At 37.0% G+C, this 22,256-nt stretch overlaps 1 protein-coding gene across 1 annotated transcript in view; it reads left to right on the top strand.

Annotated features, from left to right (window-relative positions):
- Nucleotides 1-22,256, top strand: part of Yeti (yeti) — a 54,825-nt gene that overhangs the window by 19,684 nt on the left and 12,885 nt on the right. The window contains exons 2-3 of the mRNA XM_090369112.1: nt 5,862-5,967; nt 11,349-11,550. Of these exons, the coding sequence (XP_090225238.1) occupies nt 5,862-5,967; nt 11,349-11,550 (308 nt within the window). The remainder of the gene's footprint in view (nt 1-5,861; nt 5,968-11,348; nt 11,551-22,256) is intronic.

Below are 22,256 nucleotides of genomic sequence, written 5' to 3'. Positions count from 1 at the left end.
CTCTCACAGCATATAAGATGTAATATTATTTAAAAAATATATATGTAACAATCTCATAATTAACTAATGCTATATGTTCTTGAAGTGCAGTTTGTAAATCAGTAGCAATTTTTCTCATGTATGTGGGAATACCAAAATCGACATTTTTCTGTAATTTGTATTTGATGCAATATCTCATATCATATATTTGAGGCTTTTATCCTTAATGTTTATTTTATTTTGAACTTTTAAGCCATCTGGCATCTCGCATATTTTTGATATTTCTAATAGCTGGGTCATTAAGTCCTCACTACATATTGCCTACTTACCCAGTTATAAGACTCCAACTTTGGTTAGAACTCTGTGGTCTTTGTAATACAAATGTAGGTATTTAAAGTGTATAGTGTAATACCGAGGAAATGCAGAGAAGGGCTCATCTGGTGAGTATGGGCTTGGCACACCTAGAGTCCCGAGCTGGATATCATCATTCTTCTCTTTCTTGGTGATTCCCTCCTCTCTCTCTCTCTCTCTCTCTCTCTCTCTCTCTCTCTCTCTCTCTCTCTCTCTCTCTCTCTCTCTCTCTCTCTCTCTCTCTCTCTCTCTCTCACACACACACACACACACACACACACACACACACACACACACACACTTACACAGAGTATCTCGGGTATTTTTTTTGGCTGGTGCAGCATAAGTCTCAGGCTTCCTTGCACCCACCATATGGCTAATAATAATAATAATAATGTCTCCAGAATATGCAGTTGATGCATTTTAGCATTAGCATTAGTAGAGGCATTTGATGCAAGAAAGCAAGCTTATGCAGCATCAGCCAAAAAAAAAAAAAAAAAGCCCACTTCCACTTCACCCCTCTGTTCGTTCAAAATACCTGTCCAGCTGAGCCTTAAACTTATTTAGGCTATCAACTTCCACGACAAGGTATGGAAGTTTATTCCACCAACTAACCACCCGCTGGCTAAGGCAAATTTCCTCATGTCTATCCTACATCTGTCTTTTCTCAATTTGAATTTATGCCCTCTCAGGTGATTATTCTGAGCAAGAGGAAGAATCCCATCAGCATTGAGCATGCTCAAACCATTCAAGGCTTTATACACCTCTATCAGATCGCCTCGCCAGTGCCTAGTCTCCAGACACTGTAATTTGCAAAACTTAAGCCTTTCTTCGTAAGAGCACCCCTTTGTTCCATTCACTAATCTTGTTGCCCTTCTCTGTACTCGTTCCAGCATCTCTACATCCTTGAAATGAGGCCTCCAGACCTGTATACAGTACTCTAGGTGTGGTCTGACCATTACCTTATACAAGGGAATAATCACCTCCTTATCCCTGCTAGAAAAATTCCTATATATCATCGACAATACACCATGAGCTACTCTTGCAGCCCGTCTGCACTGCTCAGAAAACTTCATATCTGCCTGCACAACCACCCCCAGGTCCCTTTCATTCTCTACCACTGTCAGTGTAGTACCAGAGTTGATACGTTGCTCTGGGGTTGCTGTTTCCCATATGTAGTACTTTACATTTGTCAATGTTAAACTTCATTTGTCACCTCTCAGCCCATCTGTTCAACCTTTCCAGATCTTGTTGCAGTAGCATAGTGTCAGTAGTGTCCTTCACAACCCTGCCAACCTTCGTATCGTCGGGAAACTTGGACATTAAGCTTGATATACCATCATCAGTATCATTTATAAACACAGAAAACAATAATGAACCCAATACTGAACCCTGAAGGACTCCACTAATAACATTAGTCCACGATGAGCAGTGTCCATTGATTACCACTCTCTGCCTTCTCCTCCTCAACCACCCCTTTATCCACAGCAGCAATTTGCCTCCAATGCCACACTGCTCCAATTTGTGCAGCAGTCTTCCATGTGCAACTATCAAAAGCCTTTCTAAGATCCAAGTATATAATATCAAAGTTATTCCCTGCATCCAGTTCTTTTGTGACTGCATCATAGTATCCAATCAAATGGGTCAGGCAAGACTTCCCCTTAACGAAACCATGCTGTGTCTGAGCTATGCCTGAAGTCTTGTGTAGATGATCCTGCAGTGCTTCTTTAATCAGTGCCTCCATTAATTTTCCAGGAACAGAAGTTAAACTAACAGGTCTATAATTATTTGTGTCGCCCTTGGATCCTCCTTTGTGAATTGGGGTTACATTTGCACATCTCCAGTCCATGGGTACTTCCCCCGAGTCCAAGGAAGCTCTCATAATTATGGCTAAGGGTTTGCTTACTTCCTTTGCTGCCTCCTTTAATATAACTGCATAGATCCCATCCACCCCATTGCCTTTCTTGTATTTATCTTCAACAATTAACTGAATGGATATTGACTGGAATTTGGGGGCTGGTCACTCACAGACTAGCAAGGCTTTTGTGGATTTATTGGATGATTGTTTTCTACATCAGCATGTTCGGGAGGCAACTACAGGGAGTAATACTCTTGATTTGATTATCAGTAGAGATTCTTCATGCATTAAGAATCTGCAGATAAATGAACCACTAGGTGGCAGTGATCACAGTGTTCTGAAGTGGGATTTACTCAAAGAGGTAACTACCATTAGGAGTAAAGGGAAGGGGTATTGCTTTCGTAAAGGCGACTACGATGGACTGAGACAGTATTTAAATTCTATACAGTGGGATCAACTGATGATGTTACCAACAGCAAATTCAAAATGGGAAGCATTCAAAGAACTTATCTTGGAAGCTACTAGGCTTTACATACCAACTAAGAAATATTGTTCAAGGTTTAGGCCTAAATGGATGTCGGATGAACTAATGAGGCATATGGCAGAGAAGAAAAATGCATGGGATACATACAAATTAACATGTGACACAGAAGCCTATGATAGATACAAGTTGATCTGTAACCAAGTTACAAAGGAGGTTAGGCAAGCGAAGGCAGATTACGAGAAATCCTTGGCAAGAGATGCGAAGAAAAACAGCAAAGAGTTCTTTACTTATGTAAACTCTAGAAGGAAGGGGATGAATCAGATTGGTCCACTTGATATCGATGGGTCAACTGTTGATGATCCTGTTCAGGTAGCTAACAAACTAAAAAGGCGCCTCTGTAGCCAGGTGGGCAGGAGCAGCAGTGCGTAGTACACGCTTCTGGATTAGACGGCGGTTCAAGCCGATCACCACCAAATGCAGAGGATGCGGAAAGGTCAGGAAATGACCACCGCATATCCCGGAGCAATATGGCCTTAGTTGTTAATGCTCTTAAAAACCAAACAACGAACAAACAAATGAATATTTTGCATCGACATTCACACATGAGGAGTTATTCAGCACGGGAAATGCCAGAGGTGTATTCAACTCTGGCAGTAAGCTAGAGAATCTTGTAATAACTGAGAGTAAAGTGGAGGAGAAATTGTTGAAGATAAACACAAGAAAGGCACCTAGGGTGGATGGGATCTATCCAGTTATATTAAAGGTGGCAGCAAAGGAAGTAAGAAAAGCCTTAGCCATAATTATGAGAGCTTCCTTGGACTCAGGGGAGGTACCCATGGACTGGAGATGTGAAAATGTGACCCCAATTCAAAAATGAGGATCAAAGGCTGACACAAGTAATTATAGACCTGTGAGTTTAACTTCTGTTCCCGGAAAATTAATGGAGGCACTGGTTAAAGAAGCACTGCAGGATCATCTAGACAAGACTTCAGTTATAGCTCGTACACAGCATGGTTTTGTTAAGGGGAAGTCTTGCCTGACCAATTTGATTGGATACTATGATGCAGTCACAAAGGAACTGGATGCAGGGAATAACTTTGATATTATATACTTGGATCTTAGAAAGGCTTTTGATACTGTTGCACATGGAAGACTGCTGCACAAATTGGAGCAGTGTGGCATTGGAGGCAAATTGCTGCTATGGATAAAGGGGTGGTTGAGGGGGAGAAGACAGAGAGTGGTAATCAATGGACACTGCTCGTCGTGGACTAATGTTATTAGTGGTGTCCCTCAGGGTTCATTATTGGGTCCTTTATTGTTTTCTGTATTTATAAATAATATTGATGATGGTATATCAAGCTTAATGTCCAAGTTTGCAGACGATACGAAGGTTGATAGGGTTGCAAGGACACTACTGACACTATGCTGCTGCAACAGGATCTGGAAAGGTTGAACAGATGGGCTGAGAGGTGGCAAATGAAGTTTAACATTGACAAATGTAAAGTACTACATATGGGAAACAGCAACCCAGAGCAACGTATCACCTCTGTGGTACTACACTGACAGTGGTAGAGAATGAAAGTAACCTGGGGGTGGTTGTGCAGGCAGATATGAAATTTTCTGAGCAGTGCAGACGGGCTGCAACAGTAGCTCATGGTGTATTGTCAATGATATATAGGAATTTTTCTAGCAGGGATAAGGAGGTGATTATTCCCTTGTATAAGGCAATGGTCAGGCCACACCTAGAGTACTGTATATAGGCCTGGAGGCCTCATTTCAAGAAGGATGTAGAGCTGCTGGAACGAGTACAGAGAAGGGCAACAAGATTAGTGAATGGAACAAAGGGGTGCTCTTACAAAGCAAGGCTTAAGTTTTTTGCGAATTACAGTGTCAGGAGACTAGGCACCAGTGAGGTGATCTGATAGAGGTGTACAAAGCCTTGAATCGTTTGAGCATGCTCAGTGCTGATGGGATTCTTCCTCTTGCTCAGAATAATCACCAGAGAGGGCATAAATTCAAATTGAGGAAAGACAGAAGTAGGATAGATATGCAGAAATTTGCCTTTAGCCAGCGGGTGGTTGGTAGGTGGAACAGACTTCCATCCTTTGTCGTGGAAGTTGATAGCCTAAATAAGTTTAAGGCTCAGCTGGACAGGTATTTCGAACGAACAGAGGGGTGAAGTGGAAGTGGTTATTTTTTATTTATTTATTTTACTTTTTTTTTTTTTGGCTGATGCTGCATAAGCTTGCTTTCTTGCATCAAATGCCTCTACTAATGCTAATGCTAATTTCTCCTCCACTTTACTCCCAGTTATTACAAGTTTCTCTAGCTTACTACCAGAGTTGAATACACCTCTGGCATTCCCCTCACTGAATAACTCCTCATGTGTGAATGTCGATGCAAAATATTCATTTAGTTTGTTAGCTACCTGAGCAGGATCATCAACAGTTGACCCATCGATATCAAGTGGACCAATCTGATTCATCCCCTTCCTTCTAGAGTTTACATAAGTAAAGAACTCTTTGCTGTTTTTCTTTGCATCTCTTGCCAAAGATTTCTCGTAATCTGCCTTCGCCTGCCTAACCTCCTTTGTAACCTGGTTACAGATCAACTTGTATCTGTCATAGGCTTCTGTGTCATGTGTTAATTTATATGTATCCCATGCATTTTTCTTCTCTGCTATATGTCTCATTAGTTAATCTGACATCCACTTAGGCCTAAAACTTGAACAATATTTCTTAGTTGGTATGTAAAGCCTAGTAGCTTCCAAGATAAGTTCTTTGAATGCTTCCCATTTTGAATTTGCTGTTGGTAACATCATCAGTTGGTCCCACTGTATAGAATTTAAATACTGTCTCAGTCCATTGTAGTTGCCTTTACAAAAGCAATAACCCTTCCCTTTACCCCTAATGGTAGTTACCTCTTTGAGTAAATCCCACTTCAGCACACTGTGATCACTGCCACCTAGTGGTTCATTTACCTGCAGATTCTTAATGCAGGAAAAATCACTACTGATAATCAAATCAAGACTAGTAGCAAACCTGGTTTATTCACAGCTATATACAAACCTGAGGCTTTTAATTCTATGGATTTATAAATTTATTTAAGTGAAATTATATTAATGAATGCAATTTTTGGAAAAATTAGTTCCTTATAATTATTTTATAATTTTTTGAAATTGTTTTATAGAAAACAGTGACTTATCCGGAAGTGATAAAGAGCTAGAGGAGGAGGTTGAAGAGGAAGATGTTTCACAATCTCACGCTGGAAAGACTAAAAGAAAACAAAAAGTCAAGTGAGTTAACATTTTACTGTTAGTGTTAAAATGATATAAGAAAGCAAATATTATGCAACATAATAAGAATTGCCATAAAAATCTACATACAGGGTGTTTCAATTAAAAGCGCCCATCTTGTATATTTTTAAATTTAGGCCATTTGTTGTCTAGACCTGTTTGTAGAATTTGGACTGAAATTTTCAAGTGTGATATTAAAATGTGACTTAGTAAATTAATAAGAGGAGTTTACCTCAATATAGTACGTGGAACACTTCCGTATGATACCCTCCAGAAATTAAAACGGAAAAAACGAAAAAATTGACAACTTACCGGTACATTAAAGAAAATATAAATAATTAAAGTAAAATATAAATAATTAAATAATCAATTTAACACAATTCAAAATCAATTCAAAACAATTAAAATTCAAATTAACGCAATTAAAAGAATCTAACGAAAATATTCAAAACGATTTTCCTTCCTGAAGCTGACCATGCTTTTCGACCGACTGTCGTGATCACAGGAATGAAAATTACCGAATCAGGCTAAACCTGCAACTTAAATAGTGATTATGTGTCTTCGCGCATGCACGTAAAGGTCCACGCATCGGAGATCAAATATGGCCGCCAAACATTAACAGAATTCTCGTGTGATTTAATTTCAACGGTTTCTGCAATTAATAGTCGCGTATAATTACGTTGAACGTTAAGTATTTTGGCCTCGTTAAATAAAAAAGTATGTTTTTTGTTAATGGCATGAAAGGCTAATTCTGCTGAACGAGAAGTACGAACTGAGGCTTCGTGTTGATTTACACGAATATTAAGAGAAAACCGCGTCGAACCCTGATAAGACGAGTCGCAATCACCACAAGACTCGTCTTATCAGGGTTCGACGCGGTTTTCTCTTAATATTCGTGTAAATCAACACGAAGCCTCAGTTCGTACTTCTCGTTCAGCAGCGTCAGAATTAGCCTTTCATGCCATTAACAAAAAACATACTTTTTTATTTAACGAGGCCAAAATACTTAACGTTCAACGTAATTATACGCGACTATTAATTGCAGAAACCGTTGAAATTAAATCACACGAGAATTCTGTTAATGTTCGGCGGCCATATTTGATCTCCGATGCGTGGACCTTTACGCGCATGCGCGAAGACACATAATCACTATTTAAGTTGCAGGTTTAGCCTGATTCGGTAATTTTCATTCCTGTGATCACGACAGTCGGTCAAAAAGCATTGGTCAGCTTCAGGAAGGAAAATCGTTTTGAATATTTTCATTAGATTCTTTTAATTGCGTTAATTTGAATTTTAATTGTTTTGAATTGATTTTGAATTGTGTTAAATTGATTATTTAATTATTTATATTTTACTTTAATGTACCGGTAAGTTGTCGATTTTTTCGTTTTTTCCGTTTTAATTTCTGGAGGATATCATACGGAAGTGTTCCACGTACTATATTGAGGTAAACTCCTCTTATTAATTTACTAATATTATTATCTACGTAGAACATATTGAGTATTACAGCTCTGATTCATACTATCTAAAATGTGACTAAGTATAGCTATTTAGATTTTATGATTTGTAAATTTAAATTTTGCATAATCAACTGCTTTTTTCTCAATGGGAAATTTCTATCCTCTAAAAATGTCAGTATTCTTCTGAGCTGAACATAAGCTGATGGCGCCTCCGTGGGAAGGAGCAGCAGTGCGTAGTACACACTTCTTGATTAGACCGGGGTTCGAGCCCATCACCACCAAATACAGAGGATGCGGAAAGGTCAAGGGAATGACCACCGCATATTCCCGGAGCAATATGGCCTTAGTTGCTAATGCTCCTAAAAAAAACCAAATAACAATAACAAATAAGCTGATTTTTTTTTTTTTTTCTTTTGAAGGAAAAAAGCAAAGAAACACACCACTGTATGGAATATTTGCTGTTCAGTATGCGTGTTTAGCTGCTCTGGATGTATGATTGCAGTTGTTCCATATATTGTCACTACAACCTTTTATTATTATTATTTTTGTCTTTAGATAAAATCAGTTTATATTCATTTCAAATGTACAGGTGACTTTTTTAAACTAAACTGAGGATGGGAAACAACTTTCCCATCGAGAAAAAAAGCAGTTGATTAGGCAACATTTCAATTTTGAAATCCTAAAATGTAGATAGTTGTACTTGGTCCAATTTTAACATCAAATTCAACAATTTCAGGCCAGATTTGACAAAAAAAAAAAAAAAAAAAAGATCCAGACAACAAATAACATAAACCTAAATAAAAGTAAGTAAGATTTCCTGGTTTCTTGTAATTAAAACATCTTGTGATAAATAAATAATAATCATAATAAAATAAAGAAAAAATATATCAATATAAAAGGATGATTAGACAAATATTTGGAAGTAGATAAAATATAGTTTTATATTTTATCAACTTCAAAAGATTTATCTAATCTTTTAACCCATTAGCTGGTGTGCTTGGTGTATTTTATGCACCAAAAACAGTAAAATTTATAAATTTAAATATCTTTCAAAATTATATCATTGTGAATATTAGTGTTCCTACAGTTTCACTTAGTATTCACTTTACTGTTCACTTTCAGTTTGCTGCTTTAATTATTTTTTAATTGGGAAAATTTAGCTATAAATTTTTTTTATGACAAAAGAAAAAAACTTATTGCTATGATTACTTTCCATAGAATTTCAGTTTCTTTGTTGCCTGCTTGCTCTCCCAAATTTGGCTGTTGGGAAATATATATATATATTTATTTATTTTTATTTATTTATTTTTGGACAACAAGACTATTGTTTCTAATGATGTTTTTGATCTTATTATACAACATAATGTCAGAATTAAGATTAAAATTTTAAAGTTTCCCATTTTAAATTATTTCTTGCATTTTTTCCCAAAAAACACTGATTTGTAAAGTAAAGGCACCAAGTGCCCTGTTTTTGCTAGATGGTTAATCTACATAATTCTCTGCCTCTACAAAGTTAGGCATATCTTGATCTGATAGTTGATTACTGTTTGACTAAATAGAAACACCCAGTCTACAGTTCTTACATCCAAGCTTTAGTTATCTTTTATTAATTTGAATTTGTGCTCCTTTTTTGGTATTAGACAAATAAGACAATATATGTTTCCATTATTAGGTTTGCCCAATGCTTTTATAACCTTAAATACCTCAGTCGTCGAGCTGACCGGGCTAGCAGGGTGAGTAAAGTGCCTGCCTGCCTGCCTGGCAACCCAAAGGTCGCAGGTTCGAATCCTACCTTGGGCTTGGATCAAAGTACTGCAAAAACTTTGGGAGGTGCATTATGGCCACAGAAGCCGATGCGCCAACAACTACCAAAAAAAAAAAAAAAAAAAACCTCAGTTGTCGACGCCTCCATAGCCAGGTGGGAAGGAGCAGCAGTGCGTAGCACACACTTCTTGATTAGACCGGGGTTTGAGCCTGTCACCACCAAATGCGGAGAATGTGGAAAGGTCAGGGAATGACCACCGCATATCTGGCCTTAGCTGCCAATGCTCCTAAAATCCAAATAACAACAACCTCAGTCATATTCAGAACTGGAGTCTCTTCCTGTATGAATATATCTTTTGAATCCACAACTGGTTTCCTTATTCTCCTTTATACCTTTTCAAGCAAATCTGTCTTTTCTGAAGTGAGACCTCCAGACCTATATACAGCATTCAAGACTTGTGCTTGAATGCTGTATATAGCATTCAAGACTTGGGCTTGCCACTGATTTGAGAAGCAAAATATTTACCTATATATTATTCACAAATAAAAGTTGTTATTATATAAAACCATTATGGGAATCCTCTTGTCTCGAAACTTTACTAGACATGATGGACAGACAACTTCTGTGATCGAGACCTGCTAATATTCGTAAAATCGGACAGATGCTATACTATTGTGATTTTCTCTTGTAGAGATCTGAGTCCTTATTTTGATTTAAATCAATGTTTTGAAATTTAACCAAATCAAAATTAAAAATAGAATACTAAATATAATAAATGGGATCTTAAGATTATATTTCAAGTCAGGAAATCTCTTACCTGAGATATTTTCCAGGAATAACTGCATCCATGTAAGATGTAATCAGAATAGATGGAAATTGTTTCAAAGACCTGCTTAAAGGAAGGGAAAAACCTTGCAACGAGACAAAGAAATAAAAATAAGCTTTTACCCTAAATCCATGCATGGTGAATAATTGAGAGTATAATGGGAGAAGATTACCCGAAGCTTGATGGGGGCTTTTCGTTTATACCATCTTCAAAGGGGAAGCGAGCATATGTTGAAGGCTGTATGTATAGCCCAGCACGTTTCAGTTTTCAGAAGCGTGGGGGGATATGTGTAGGTGAAAGGAAGAGAGCAGGATAGAAGGAAAATTCCCGCCCCCTCCTATTTCACTAATAGTTTGGGAATTTGAAAATCTAGGGATTAAGAACAGCGTAAAGGTCATTTAGAGGAAAGAATATGAACGTTTCCACTCGAAAATCCTGGTCGTGACTACCCGTCTCTGTTAGTAGAGGTCCTGAATGGAGGCGCTTTTATATTTTGTTATTAAATTTGAACTTATGGGATATTTGTTTTAGATCCCACTCTTCTGAAATTATTATTGGTCTATGTATGCTTATTGATTTGTTTGTTGATCTTCTGACTAGAGTTTTATTGGTTTCTAGCTTAATTTTTTCAATCTTGATCCCTCAGCTGCTTTCACTATCAGAACATGTCCTCCTGTCCCATCCAATGACAAGGAAGACAAGCACACCTGACTAAAGTTAGTAAGGAAGCGGCCAATTGAAACATAGGGGCTGGATCAGTTTTTTTTTTTTTTTTTTTTTAAGCAACAAGTGAGGGAATATATTCAGTTTAATGAGTGTTTTAATGATTTTGAAGCTGGATTATATTTCTAAAAAAAATAAGAAATGCAAATCCAGCCATCTTATTAGCTGTAAGTTAAATTTGTTTTAAACTGATATAAAATAAATCATTATAATTATAGAAATACTGGTATAATTATTATGGAATGCAATTAATATATATATTTTTTTTATGGTCTCTGATTTTTAACAAATTCAGACAACTGATTATTCATCCCATTTTAAGTGTCTAAATAAATATATTTTCAGCCATTCTTCATTTAGAAGGTTAGTTAGTTTGGCCCTATATGTACAAAAAAATGTTTCCAGTTGTTCTAGAATACAACTCTAGTTTAAAAAATTGCATGTGATGTTTTTCAAGAATATTTGTACAGTGTTAAGTGAAGCTTTTCTTCAGGATGCAAATTCTGTTTGATAAAGCTTAGTATTAATAGTTTTTATGAATGTTTAACACAAATAATTCTGAATTCTATATGTATGTACTCATGCATATAAGTTTTCCTTTCCTTAGGAAAAAACAAGGAAAGAGAAACACAGTAATTGAAGTTACAAAAGAAAATCCTCCTGAAGAAAATCATGAACTTACAGAGGAAGCCAAAAAACAGCGTGCAGATCTTCTTTGGGCAGATTTCTTACAGGATGTTGAACCACCACCAAAAAATTCATTTGCAAAGGCATCTGCAAAATCCCAAACCTCCTCCTCCTCTCATATAGTAAGTAAATGAACTTTCTTACATGCCTCTGCACTGATTGTGATACTAAAATGTATATATACACCATTTGTGTCCTTAAAAGATAACTGCTCTACAAAATGCCAAATAGAACCAAGCAGGCATACCTTTTTACAAGATATATTTCCCATTTCCCTGACAATAGAATTGCCAAAGGTAGCTACTTCCTGTGAGACCAGTACTTTCTGTTATGGAGAATTTTAGGAAACTGAGTGCTGTATGGGTCCCTCTTTTTAATTTCTTTTGGGGGGGGGGTCCCAATCCTGTTCCTCAAGCCTTTATATAAGTCCATCAGAACACTGAATTGGCACTAATTCTCCTCATGCTCTGCAATGAAAGCACACAAACATGACCCACTACACATAACTCCAAAAGAGGCAACAAGGGGGAGACACCATTAATGTAGGTCAGATTCACAAAAGATCCACCAACTGTGGCTCTCTTCCAAGCCAAAGAATTTCTGCTGCTTTGGGCTTTTGCTTTGCCACTCTTGTTTGAGGCATAATTTTAGCCTAAATGTAATACCACAAAAACTAAGAGACAAGAGTATAATAATGCTACACTATTCCCAGCTTGTGTGAGCTATGCTATTATGTCACAAAAGGGGGGGGGTAAAAAGGTGATACAAGTAACTATATGGCACCTCCGTAGCCAGGTGGGAAGGAGCAGCAGTGTATAGCACATGCTTCTTGATTAGACCGGGGTTCGAGCCCGTCACCACCAAATACGGAGGATGCAGAAAGGTCAGGGAATGACCACTGCATATCCCAGAGCAGTATGGCCTTAGTTGCTAATGCTCCTAAAAAACAAACAAACAGAAACAAATAACTATAGTCCTGTTAGTTTAACTTGTGTTCTGGAGAAAATAATGGAGTCACTGGTTAAAGAAGCAGGATCATCTAGAGAAGACTGCAGTAATAGTTAAGACACAGCATGGGTTTGTTAAAGGGAGACCTTGTCTGACCAATTTGATTGGATATTATGATGTGGTCACAAAGGAACTGAATGCCAAAAATAATTTTGATATCATATACTTGGATTTCAGGAAAACTTTTGATACTGTTGCACATGGAAGGTTGCTATACAAATTGGAGAGGTATGGCATTAAGGGTAAGTTGCTACAATGGATGAAGAGATGGCTGAGTTGGAGACGACAGAGAGTGGTAATCAATGGACGCTGCTCTTCGTGGACAAATGTTATTAGTGGAGTTCCAAAGGGTTTAATGTCCAAGTTTGCAGATGATATAAAAGTTGGCAGGGTTGTTAAAGACAGTATGCTACTGCCTTTACTGTCTGATTTCTGCATTGGATATTATCTTCAGTAAATTAGTTCAAGTCTCAGTCCATTTGCCCAACTTATCTAGATCCAACTGGATCCAGATAAGTTGGGCAAATGGGCTGAGAAGTTACAACTGAAGTTTAACATTGACAAATGCAAAGTACTGCATATGTGTAGCAATAACCCAAGAGAAATGTACCAACTGTGTGTTTCACTTTCCACTCAGGGAAATGGAAAGTGAAAAAGACCTGGAGGTAATTGTGCAGTCAAATATGAAGTTTGCTGAACAGTGCAAACAGGCTGCCAAGGCAGGTCATGGAGTCTTGCCAATGATATACAGGGATTTTGCTAGCAGGGACAGGGAGGTGATTATCACATTGTACAAGGCAATGGTCAGGCTACACCTAGAGGACTGTGTACAGTTCTGGAGGCGTCATTTGAGAAAGGATGGTAGAGTTGCTGGAACGAGTACAAAGAAGGACAACAAGATTGGTGAGGGGAACAAAGGGGGTGCTCTTACCAAGAAAGGCTTAAGTTCTGCAAATTGCAGTGCCTGGAGGGTAGGCACCTGTGAGGTGATCTGATTAAGGTGTATAAGGCCTTGAATGGATTGAGCAAGCTGAATGCTGATTGGATTTTTCTCTTACTCAAATTGAGATCCTGAGAGGGCATAGATTCAGATTGAGAAAAGACAGTTGTAGAATAGATTTGCGGAAATTTGCCTTTAGCCAGCAGGTAGTTAATTGGTGAAACAGACTTCCACCTTTTGTTGTGGAAGTTGATAGCCTAAATAAATTTAAGACTGAGCTGGACAGGCATTTGGAACGAATGGGGGGGGGGCAAAACTGGAGGTGTGGGGGTTTTTTTTGGCTGATGCTGCGTAAGCTTGCTTTCTTGCATCATATGCCTCTACTAATGTTAATGCTAATTACATTTCTAAATAACGCACTACTAACCTTCTAAATTCTTAGCAAAATACAAAAATATGTCAACCTACGTTAGTTGAGGCATATGATGCAAGAAAGCAAGCTTATAGTGCAACAGCCAAAACAAAAACCCTTCCCATTTCACCCAACTGGTCACTCCAAATGTTTGTCTAGTTCAGCCGTAAATTTATTTAAGCTATCAACTTCCACAACAACAGATGAAAGTCTGTTCCAGCAATCAACTACCCACTGGCTAGAGCCTGTGAAATTTGTAACTGTTCTCTGCAGATTTTTTGTTTCTCTTTATCTTCTGTGTGCATACTTTTCCCTTTCAGGAGAGATCAACTGTCAGTAAAATTGTGAGGTGCTAATTTCTGACTACAGTAGCATTAACCATGGAAACTATATTAACACTCAGACTAGTTGTAGCAGTAAATCAAATAATGCATCACTTTCTGTTAATTATATCCTTGTTAACTTGATCAGATTTCCAAAATGCAATGTATTTCAAGATTGCTATCATTATATGTAGGATCTTATATTCATTTTAGTATGGATTATTCAAAGTAAGTCTACAATGAAATTTGAAGTCTGAATTGGGCTCCTAAACTTGTGAATGGCTTATCTAATTCGAAAAGTGATGAAATCAAATACAGACAAATGTCATTATAGGTAATCCTTGTATAACACGGTAATTAGGTTCCTATAAAATGTCATGTTGTGTGAAACCATGTTGTACGGGACTAAGAAAAAGTACAAAAAGTGGATTACATTCCAAAAGCTAACAAAAATACACCATTCTAGATTTTGTGTATCTTCTGCTCTCTTTAAAAAAATCAGTAATCTGGTTTTGTTTGCCTTTGCGTGATAAATCTTTGTGAATTTCGTCCTATGGAACTAAGCATTTTTGAAGCTTCCTTTTGAACTTTGGGCTCTTTTCATTCCAGAATCTGCATTAAAAAAAATAAGGTTCTAATTGCTTGGCTAATTTTATGCCTTCCCGTATGCTTTTTAGTGTAAAATTTTGGAAGTTTAGAATTTTCATCTGCGCTATCATCCTCGGAATTGATCTGGTTTACTTCCGATGCCTGTCGACTGGGCTAGCTGGGTTGGGTAAAGTGCCTGCCTGGCAACCCAAAGGTCGCGGGTTCGAATCCCGCCTTGGGCTTGTATCAGAGTACTGCAAAAATCTTGGTAGGTGCATTATGGCCATAGAAGCCGATGCGTCAACAACTAACTAAAATAAAACAAAAAAAACATCCGATGCCATTTCCACCAAATCTGCTTTGCCGGCCTCTTTTTCTACCAGTAATTCTTGAACATTTTCAGTAATCATATCTTTTTTTTCATTTTTTTAGGGGCATCGGTGACTAAGGTCATGTTGCTCTGCATATATTGTCTATAAATTGTGTCTCAAGGTTGATTTTCTGTTTTGATGGAAGAAAAACTCAAGTTTCCTGGAGAAAAAACCATGCTACCCTCACCTGAGCCCGACTAACTTAGCCACTTTGTGAAAAAGGCCCATAAAAATTCCTCCCATCATTGACGTGATTTGAACTCAGGTCTTTTCCACCCGGTGTGGAGGGCGATTCTATCAACTGTGCTACCCACGAGGACTTCAATAGTCTTTCCTTCCTACCTATATAGTAAGTTCTACTATCGCACCGATTCAGTTTTCTGCCGGTTTGATGTTGTCTGCCGGTTTGACCCTATTTCCTGAATGAACTGAGTCTGACCATAATAGTCTTACATTTAACGTTGACAGTTTTACATCTTTGAGCGATAAAGCTATGATTTTGATACAGTCCAAAATTGAGAAATGTTTCCATGCTTCCATTACTTCAATAGATTTGGAATCATTTTTTTCTAAAATCCATTGTAACAGTTTTCTGATGTAATTAGTTTTAAAGGTGGATAAAGGTGACCTTGGTCTAATGACTGAATGAAAGAAGTTGTATTAACCTAGTACAAATGTGGTGGTAGAAACATAACTTCAATGTTTGGATGACTTAAATCTTTTGGATGGCCTGGTGTGTTATCCAATAGTAATAAAACTTTGAAATCTAGATTTTTCCACAAGTTCAACAGCAAAGAACATAACACAGGGATTTCCTAACAAAATAAAATACAGGTATTTCTCAATATTTTTTTTTTTTTTTTTTTAACTAGCAAGGCAAAAAAAAAAAAATTTCCACTCTTTTTGAGTGGGCCCTCAAAAAAGAGTGGAAATGTTGAAAAATTACATCCAACATAATAGGATTTTCCCCTCACAAAAGCTTAAAAATACCCTGTTATGTGAGGTTTGTTGAAATTCACTAACTGTGTTAGAGAAAAATCATGTTATATAAGTACAGCAGGCACTCGTTATAACGCGGTTTGCTTTATGCTGATTTGCTATAATGCAGTTCTTATATTATAAACCAGTATCTGACTATAACGCTCTTTTACCAGCATACAGAAGATTGCATTTTTGGCATATTTAATGAAAATATTTCAGTACAGTGACTTGTTACGTAGTTCCGAGATCAACATTTTAAACAATGATCAAGTATATGCGTTATATGCATTTATCTTAAATCTAGTCATCACTCAGTACAGTATTAGACATTGTGCGTAACGGGCAGTTTACTCGAACATTGAATCATAAAAATGTAACATTGAAATTTAACTGCGTAACTGTGAACATTGAAAATGTAACTGCATTGAACCAATGCAGTTACATTTTCGAAGAGAGAATGAAAAAGCAACGCCTGGCCACAGTACGAAGACTACAAATGTAAGAAAAAGACTGAATTTGAAAATTAAATTAGATGTTTTTGAAGCAAATCAGTTCTGGTCAACGACAAGCGGATATGTGCCATAATTTAGGACTGGCAGGTTTAACAATTATAAAAATAAAGAATTAATTTTAGCAGCAGGAAAGACAGCTGTTCCACTGAAAGCAACTAGGGCTAGGCCGGCTATTAGGATTGAAATGGAGAGACTTTAACTAATTTTATTGAAGATAATATCCAACGCAGAATTCAGTTAAGTCAAATATTATAAAAAAAAAATGCGGAACCATTTAAAACTAGTAAGGGCTTGTTGAACAGATTTAAAATCCAGAAAGAAACCACAAGTGTTGATCAAGGAGCCGAAACTTTCGAAAAAGAACTTGTAAAATTATTGAAGAGGGATATTATGTGTTATACTTCTCAACAAGTTTTTAACATAGATGAAGCAGGACTTTTTTGGAAACGAATGCCTAAAAGAAGTTTCATATTGAAAGAAGAAAAAATATGCCAGGTTTCAAAGACGTGAAGGATCGGTTGAAGGATTGTTGGGTGGTAACGCTTCGGGGGATTTTAAATTAAAACCCCTTTTAGTTTACCAGGAAGAGGGTCAAAGTACAACCCAAAATCAACACATTTTACATGATTAAATTTATGATTTTAATTGGAATTTTAAGTTTAATTTTGATACGTAAGTAGTTACCACATAATTATATTTGTATGTAATGCAGAATATTTTGTATGTACAAATATTTGAATATTAAATATTTTGACCAACATTGGTGTATCTTTTCACTACCATTTATTATTGATTAGGAAATATCCTATGGCACCGACTGCAACTCACAAATACATATGTTACCTTATGGGAATGGGGCGCTTGCTTAGCACAGATTCACTCAGCGCTCCGTTTTTCCGGAACAAATTATCAGCATTAAGTGGGGGTCGCCTGTACCGTCTTGTGCAAGGATTGCCGCAATTTATCAATTGTGTTAGAGCAAACCCGTGTTATATAGGGGTTGCCTGTATAATGAAATTTAATGGCACTATAACAAAAATTTGCAATTATTCAATAAATTAATTTCTTTTTATTTACTTTAAGCATTAATACATTAAAATAAACATGTAAATTAACAGTGGAACTGAATTTTATCTGCCATTGGGGCATGTTTTCCCACTACATTTGCTTGCCTTGTTTCCCCTCAGTGACCCTTGGTAGCATACCTCTGGGCAGAGCTGCAAACCATGAACCGAACCGTACCCAATTTTCTGAACCGCGAACCGAAACCACTGAACAGGTTTTTTTCTAAACTGCAAACTGAACCAACGTTTTTTGAAAAAGTGGTTTTTGGTTCAAACATCGATTATGGCCTACGGGTCAACAAAAATTTGGAAAACATTCATGGGAAAATCCAGTAAGTAGGAAACATATACTCCTTCCTCTTTCTTTTTCAATTGTTCACAGCTATGCTTCTAGAATGGTTAATAAGAAGACATGAAAAGCACTGCATCGAATTAGGAGCCCATCTCAGGGGTAGGGAAAGAGTTTTTTCACTTTGACCAAGAAATGAATTGTGTAGGAACCCTGTGTGCCACAGGGTCCCATCTGAGCTATTTGAATATCAGCTCTGCAGTGGGGCACGTGGGAAGGGACACTCTAGATGCAGCAGAACACTTACACCGATCAAATCAGTGATAAGGAAGTGAAAGAACATGGTACTGAGAATCACTCATTAGCATTTTTCTTTGAGAAGATTAGCATGTTTTGTTCTGAAGGTTCATCATTCCTGTTTCCGCTCTGGCAGAGTGCACTTCAGCTGTGATATTAGGTTACACAGCCAAAGTAATCTTCGCAGTTTCTGCCACACAAGCAAGTGTAGAAAGATGCTTTTCGACATTAAAGATCATTTTGACTGATAAGAGTTGTATAGGCTCAAGGTCAATGGAGGACATTTTATTTTTAAAATTAAATAATTAATTTCAAATTACCCATGTAATCTATGTTGTTTTTAAGATTTCATGATCAATTTTCAAAGTAAAATTATTTTGATACATTAATTCCTTATGTCCATTATCTGAGTAACTAATAATATTTTGCTTGTAATTCATGTTTTCTTCTTCTGTTCTTAAAGTTTTATTGTCTTTATTTTCTGTGATATTTTGGCGCCTCCGTAGCCAGGTGAGCAGGAGTAGTAGTGCGTAGCACATGCTTTTTTATTAGACCAGGATTTGAGCCCGTGACCACCAAATACGGAGGATGCAGAAGGTCAGGGAATGACCACCGCATATCCCTAGCCCGGATAAAGGGTGAGAGTTGGCGTCAGGAAGGGTATCTGGCCATAAAAATTTCATGCCAAAACAATAAAAAAACATTGACCCCATATATAGCTGTGAACTACACAGCGAAGAATGGAAAGAATTATATTGGGAATCAGACTGTTAGATAAGAAGAGAAACACATGGATTAGGCAGCAAACTCAAGTAAAAGGACATTCTTATCAAAACTAAAGAACTAAAATGGTCTTGGGCAGGACAGATAGCTCGAAGACATGATGACAGATGGACTAAGAAAATAACAGAATGGTACCCAAGAGGAGCTAGAAGAAAACCTGGAAGACAAAGGCGGAGATGGATAGATGAAATTCATGAGTTTGTGGGTAGTAAATGGATGGCCAGTGCTCAAAACAGAAGGAACTGGAAAGTTGCTGGAGAGACCTTCATCCTGCAGTGGATTGAAAATGACTGATGATGATGATGGTATATAATGGAAAAAGCGAGGACAAAAAAAAAATTTCTGTGATATTTTATATTATCTGTAAATATCTGCCTTACTTTGTATTATTAAATTATATTAAAAATTTTGCTTGAATAATTATTTTCTTTCCAAATTAAATGTTCTCTTGTATATGCTTATGAGTATTGAATACAAGAAGAGATTAATATTCAGAGTTAATGTTTTGGTAATTTCTGCTCCTTTTTTGAAATCAGAATATCTCAAAACATCGTAAAAAATACCCAAGTATTATAATGGTTGATTAATTTTTTCATGTTACTTAATTTTTACTTGCCTATATTGAAAAGACCTTCAGTTATATGTATTTCATTTTTAAATTCAATTAAATAAAATGCTATTCCTTATTGAATGAATTAAAACCAATAATATACCTCAGAAACCCTTATTTACCCCTCTAATCGTATAGTCAAAATAAGAAGTGCTTTATTGATTTTTCTGAAGATGAAGGTCATAAAGTATCTGTTGAATAAGACTATTTAAGTCTAATTCAGTTTATCATCGAATTAGACCATATTGGAATTTCATAAATTATGCATTCTCCAAAAGCTTGAACTTTTTATTTCAATTGTAGGAATACAGTGTTGGAGAAAAAAGTGGTTTACTCATGAATCAAAGAATAGGGAGCGACCACAATGTGTTCAAAAATAAAATAAGAAAAATATTGCTAAGATCTTTAGCTTATTAATTACTCAAGTATTTCTTAGAATGTTAACAATTATAAATTTAAGTGAAATATATTGATGAAATAGAATCTGTGAAATAATTTTATAAAAACTGGTATTTTTTCCACTATATTTTGATATACTCGAAAAATACCAGTACATTTTGGTATATACCGGAAAAATACCAGTATATACCAAAATATACTTCAATATATATTTTGATATCAAGGTCTTATCACTGCAAGCTGAAATTATTAACTTGTGATTTTATTACTTGTCAAATGTGGTGTTACTTAATTTACTTTTATTTAAAATAAGATTTTATAGTAATATTTTATTATAATGTGGTATTATTACTATCATTAATGAACTAAGAAACTATACGAATTATTTCAGATGATATACTTGACCGAACCGAACCAAACGAAACCACTGGTCAAAATTGCCTTTTGAACCAGATTGTGAGCCAAACCACTTCAGAAATTTTTGAACTGAATCGCAAACTGGTCCAAAATTTTAAGCAATTTGCAGTGCCCTGCTTCTGGGATATATGAGGTGCTACCCAAAAGTTCCTGAAATGTATTTATAAAATAAATTAGACTCACCCTGGGTCTTATTCACCACTGTCGCTCGCCTTCGAAGTAGTCCCCTTAAGAGCACAAAGTCTATGGGTACCTCCCCTGACCCCAAGGAAGCTCTCATAATTATGGCTAAGGGTTTGCTTACTTCCTTTGCTGCCTCCTTTAATATAACTGGATAGATCCCATCCACCCCAGGTGCCTTTTTTGTGTTTATCTTCAACAATTTCTCCTCCACTTTACTCTCAGTTATTACAAGATTATCTAGCTTACTGCCAGAGTTGAATACACCTCTGGCATTCCCCTCACTGAATAACTCCTCATGGGTGAATGTCGATGCAAAATATTCATTTGGTTTGTTAGCTACCTGAGAAGGATCATCAACAGTTGAACCATCGATATCAAGTGGACCAATCTGATTCATCCCCTTCCTTCTAGAGTTTACATAAGTAAAGAACTCTGCTGTTTTTCTTTGCTTCCTTTGACAATGATTTCTGATAACCTGCCTTCGCCTGCCTAACCTCCTTTGTAACTTGGTTACAGATCAGCTTATATCTATCATAGGCTTCTGTGTCACATTAGGCCTATAGCACACTCCCACTCTCAATTTTGATCTCCCAATACTTATGTCACACCAAACTGACTTGACACTGCACTGTCCAGCGATGTCGACTGGCTTCACTTCCTTGAATTTTATGTGTTTCTTAACTAATAGCATAACCCCTCCTCCCTTCCTATCCTGTCTATTCTTTCTGTACACATTGTACTTCCCAAATTCCAGTTCTGCATTCCTTATATCTGTGTGACACCATGTCTCTGATATCCCAACAGTATCTGCCTTTGATGTTTTGAGCAATACCTTAAATTCATCAAATTTATTTACCAAACTCCTAGCATTGGTATTGGTGTACACACAAGTATACATGCACCTGTTCCTATTCTTAGCTACCCTAACCAACCCATGTGTTTACTTGTACCGCAGTGACTCCCAGCAGTCTCTGAAATATCCTGCATCTTGTTTTCCAGGCTGCTGCTCATTCCAATAGAAGCAGTGCAAGAATCACTTTCACCTCTGCCAGTGGCTACTTGTTAACCTGTTAGACCCTGTATCCCCCAAGCTAACAGTTTTCTGACCCACCTAACACTGCCTCAGTAGCATCAGCAAATATTCTTGCACCTTTTCTATTTAAGTGTATCCCATCCCTGTAGCAGCAGTCTCTCCTGTTAACAAGTACAGACCAGGCTGAAAAAAATTCTACCCCTTGAGCCATGTTCAACTCGTCTGACAAAATCTGCTGACATGTGCCGTACGGTAGTCCTACAATTCCACAAATGTCGTGGATTGTCTGCCTTCATTCTTCACAGATCGCCGCCCTACTTTTGTAAATTTTGTGACATTTTCCGGGGTGGTGCTCGATGATCGACGCCCAGAACAATCGTTATCATAAGCTGGCATTCGACCTTTTTTAAAACGGTAAAACCGGTAGTAGGTCTGCGTCTGGCCTAAAGCATTGTGACCAAAAGCTTGTTTCAACTTCCTATGGGTTTCTGCTGCTGTATCGTTAAGAAGGAAACAAAACTTGATGCAAGCATGTTACTCTCTCACATCAATTGTGTAGTTTGCGATTGTTGCCATTGCAACAATTACAAACTACGATTGATGTGAGATGGTTTGCGA

Source organism: Mastigoproctus giganteus, chromosome 2, assembly GCF_048544385.1.
Source record: "Mastigoproctus giganteus isolate SK-2022 chromosome 2, ASM4854438v1, whole genome shotgun sequence".
Lineage (NCBI taxonomy): Eukaryota > Metazoa > Arthropoda > Arachnida > Uropygi > Thelyphonidae > Mastigoproctus > Mastigoproctus giganteus.
The sequence above is the reverse complement of the archived record's forward strand: the minus strand, read 5'-3'. Positions and strand labels throughout refer to the sequence as shown.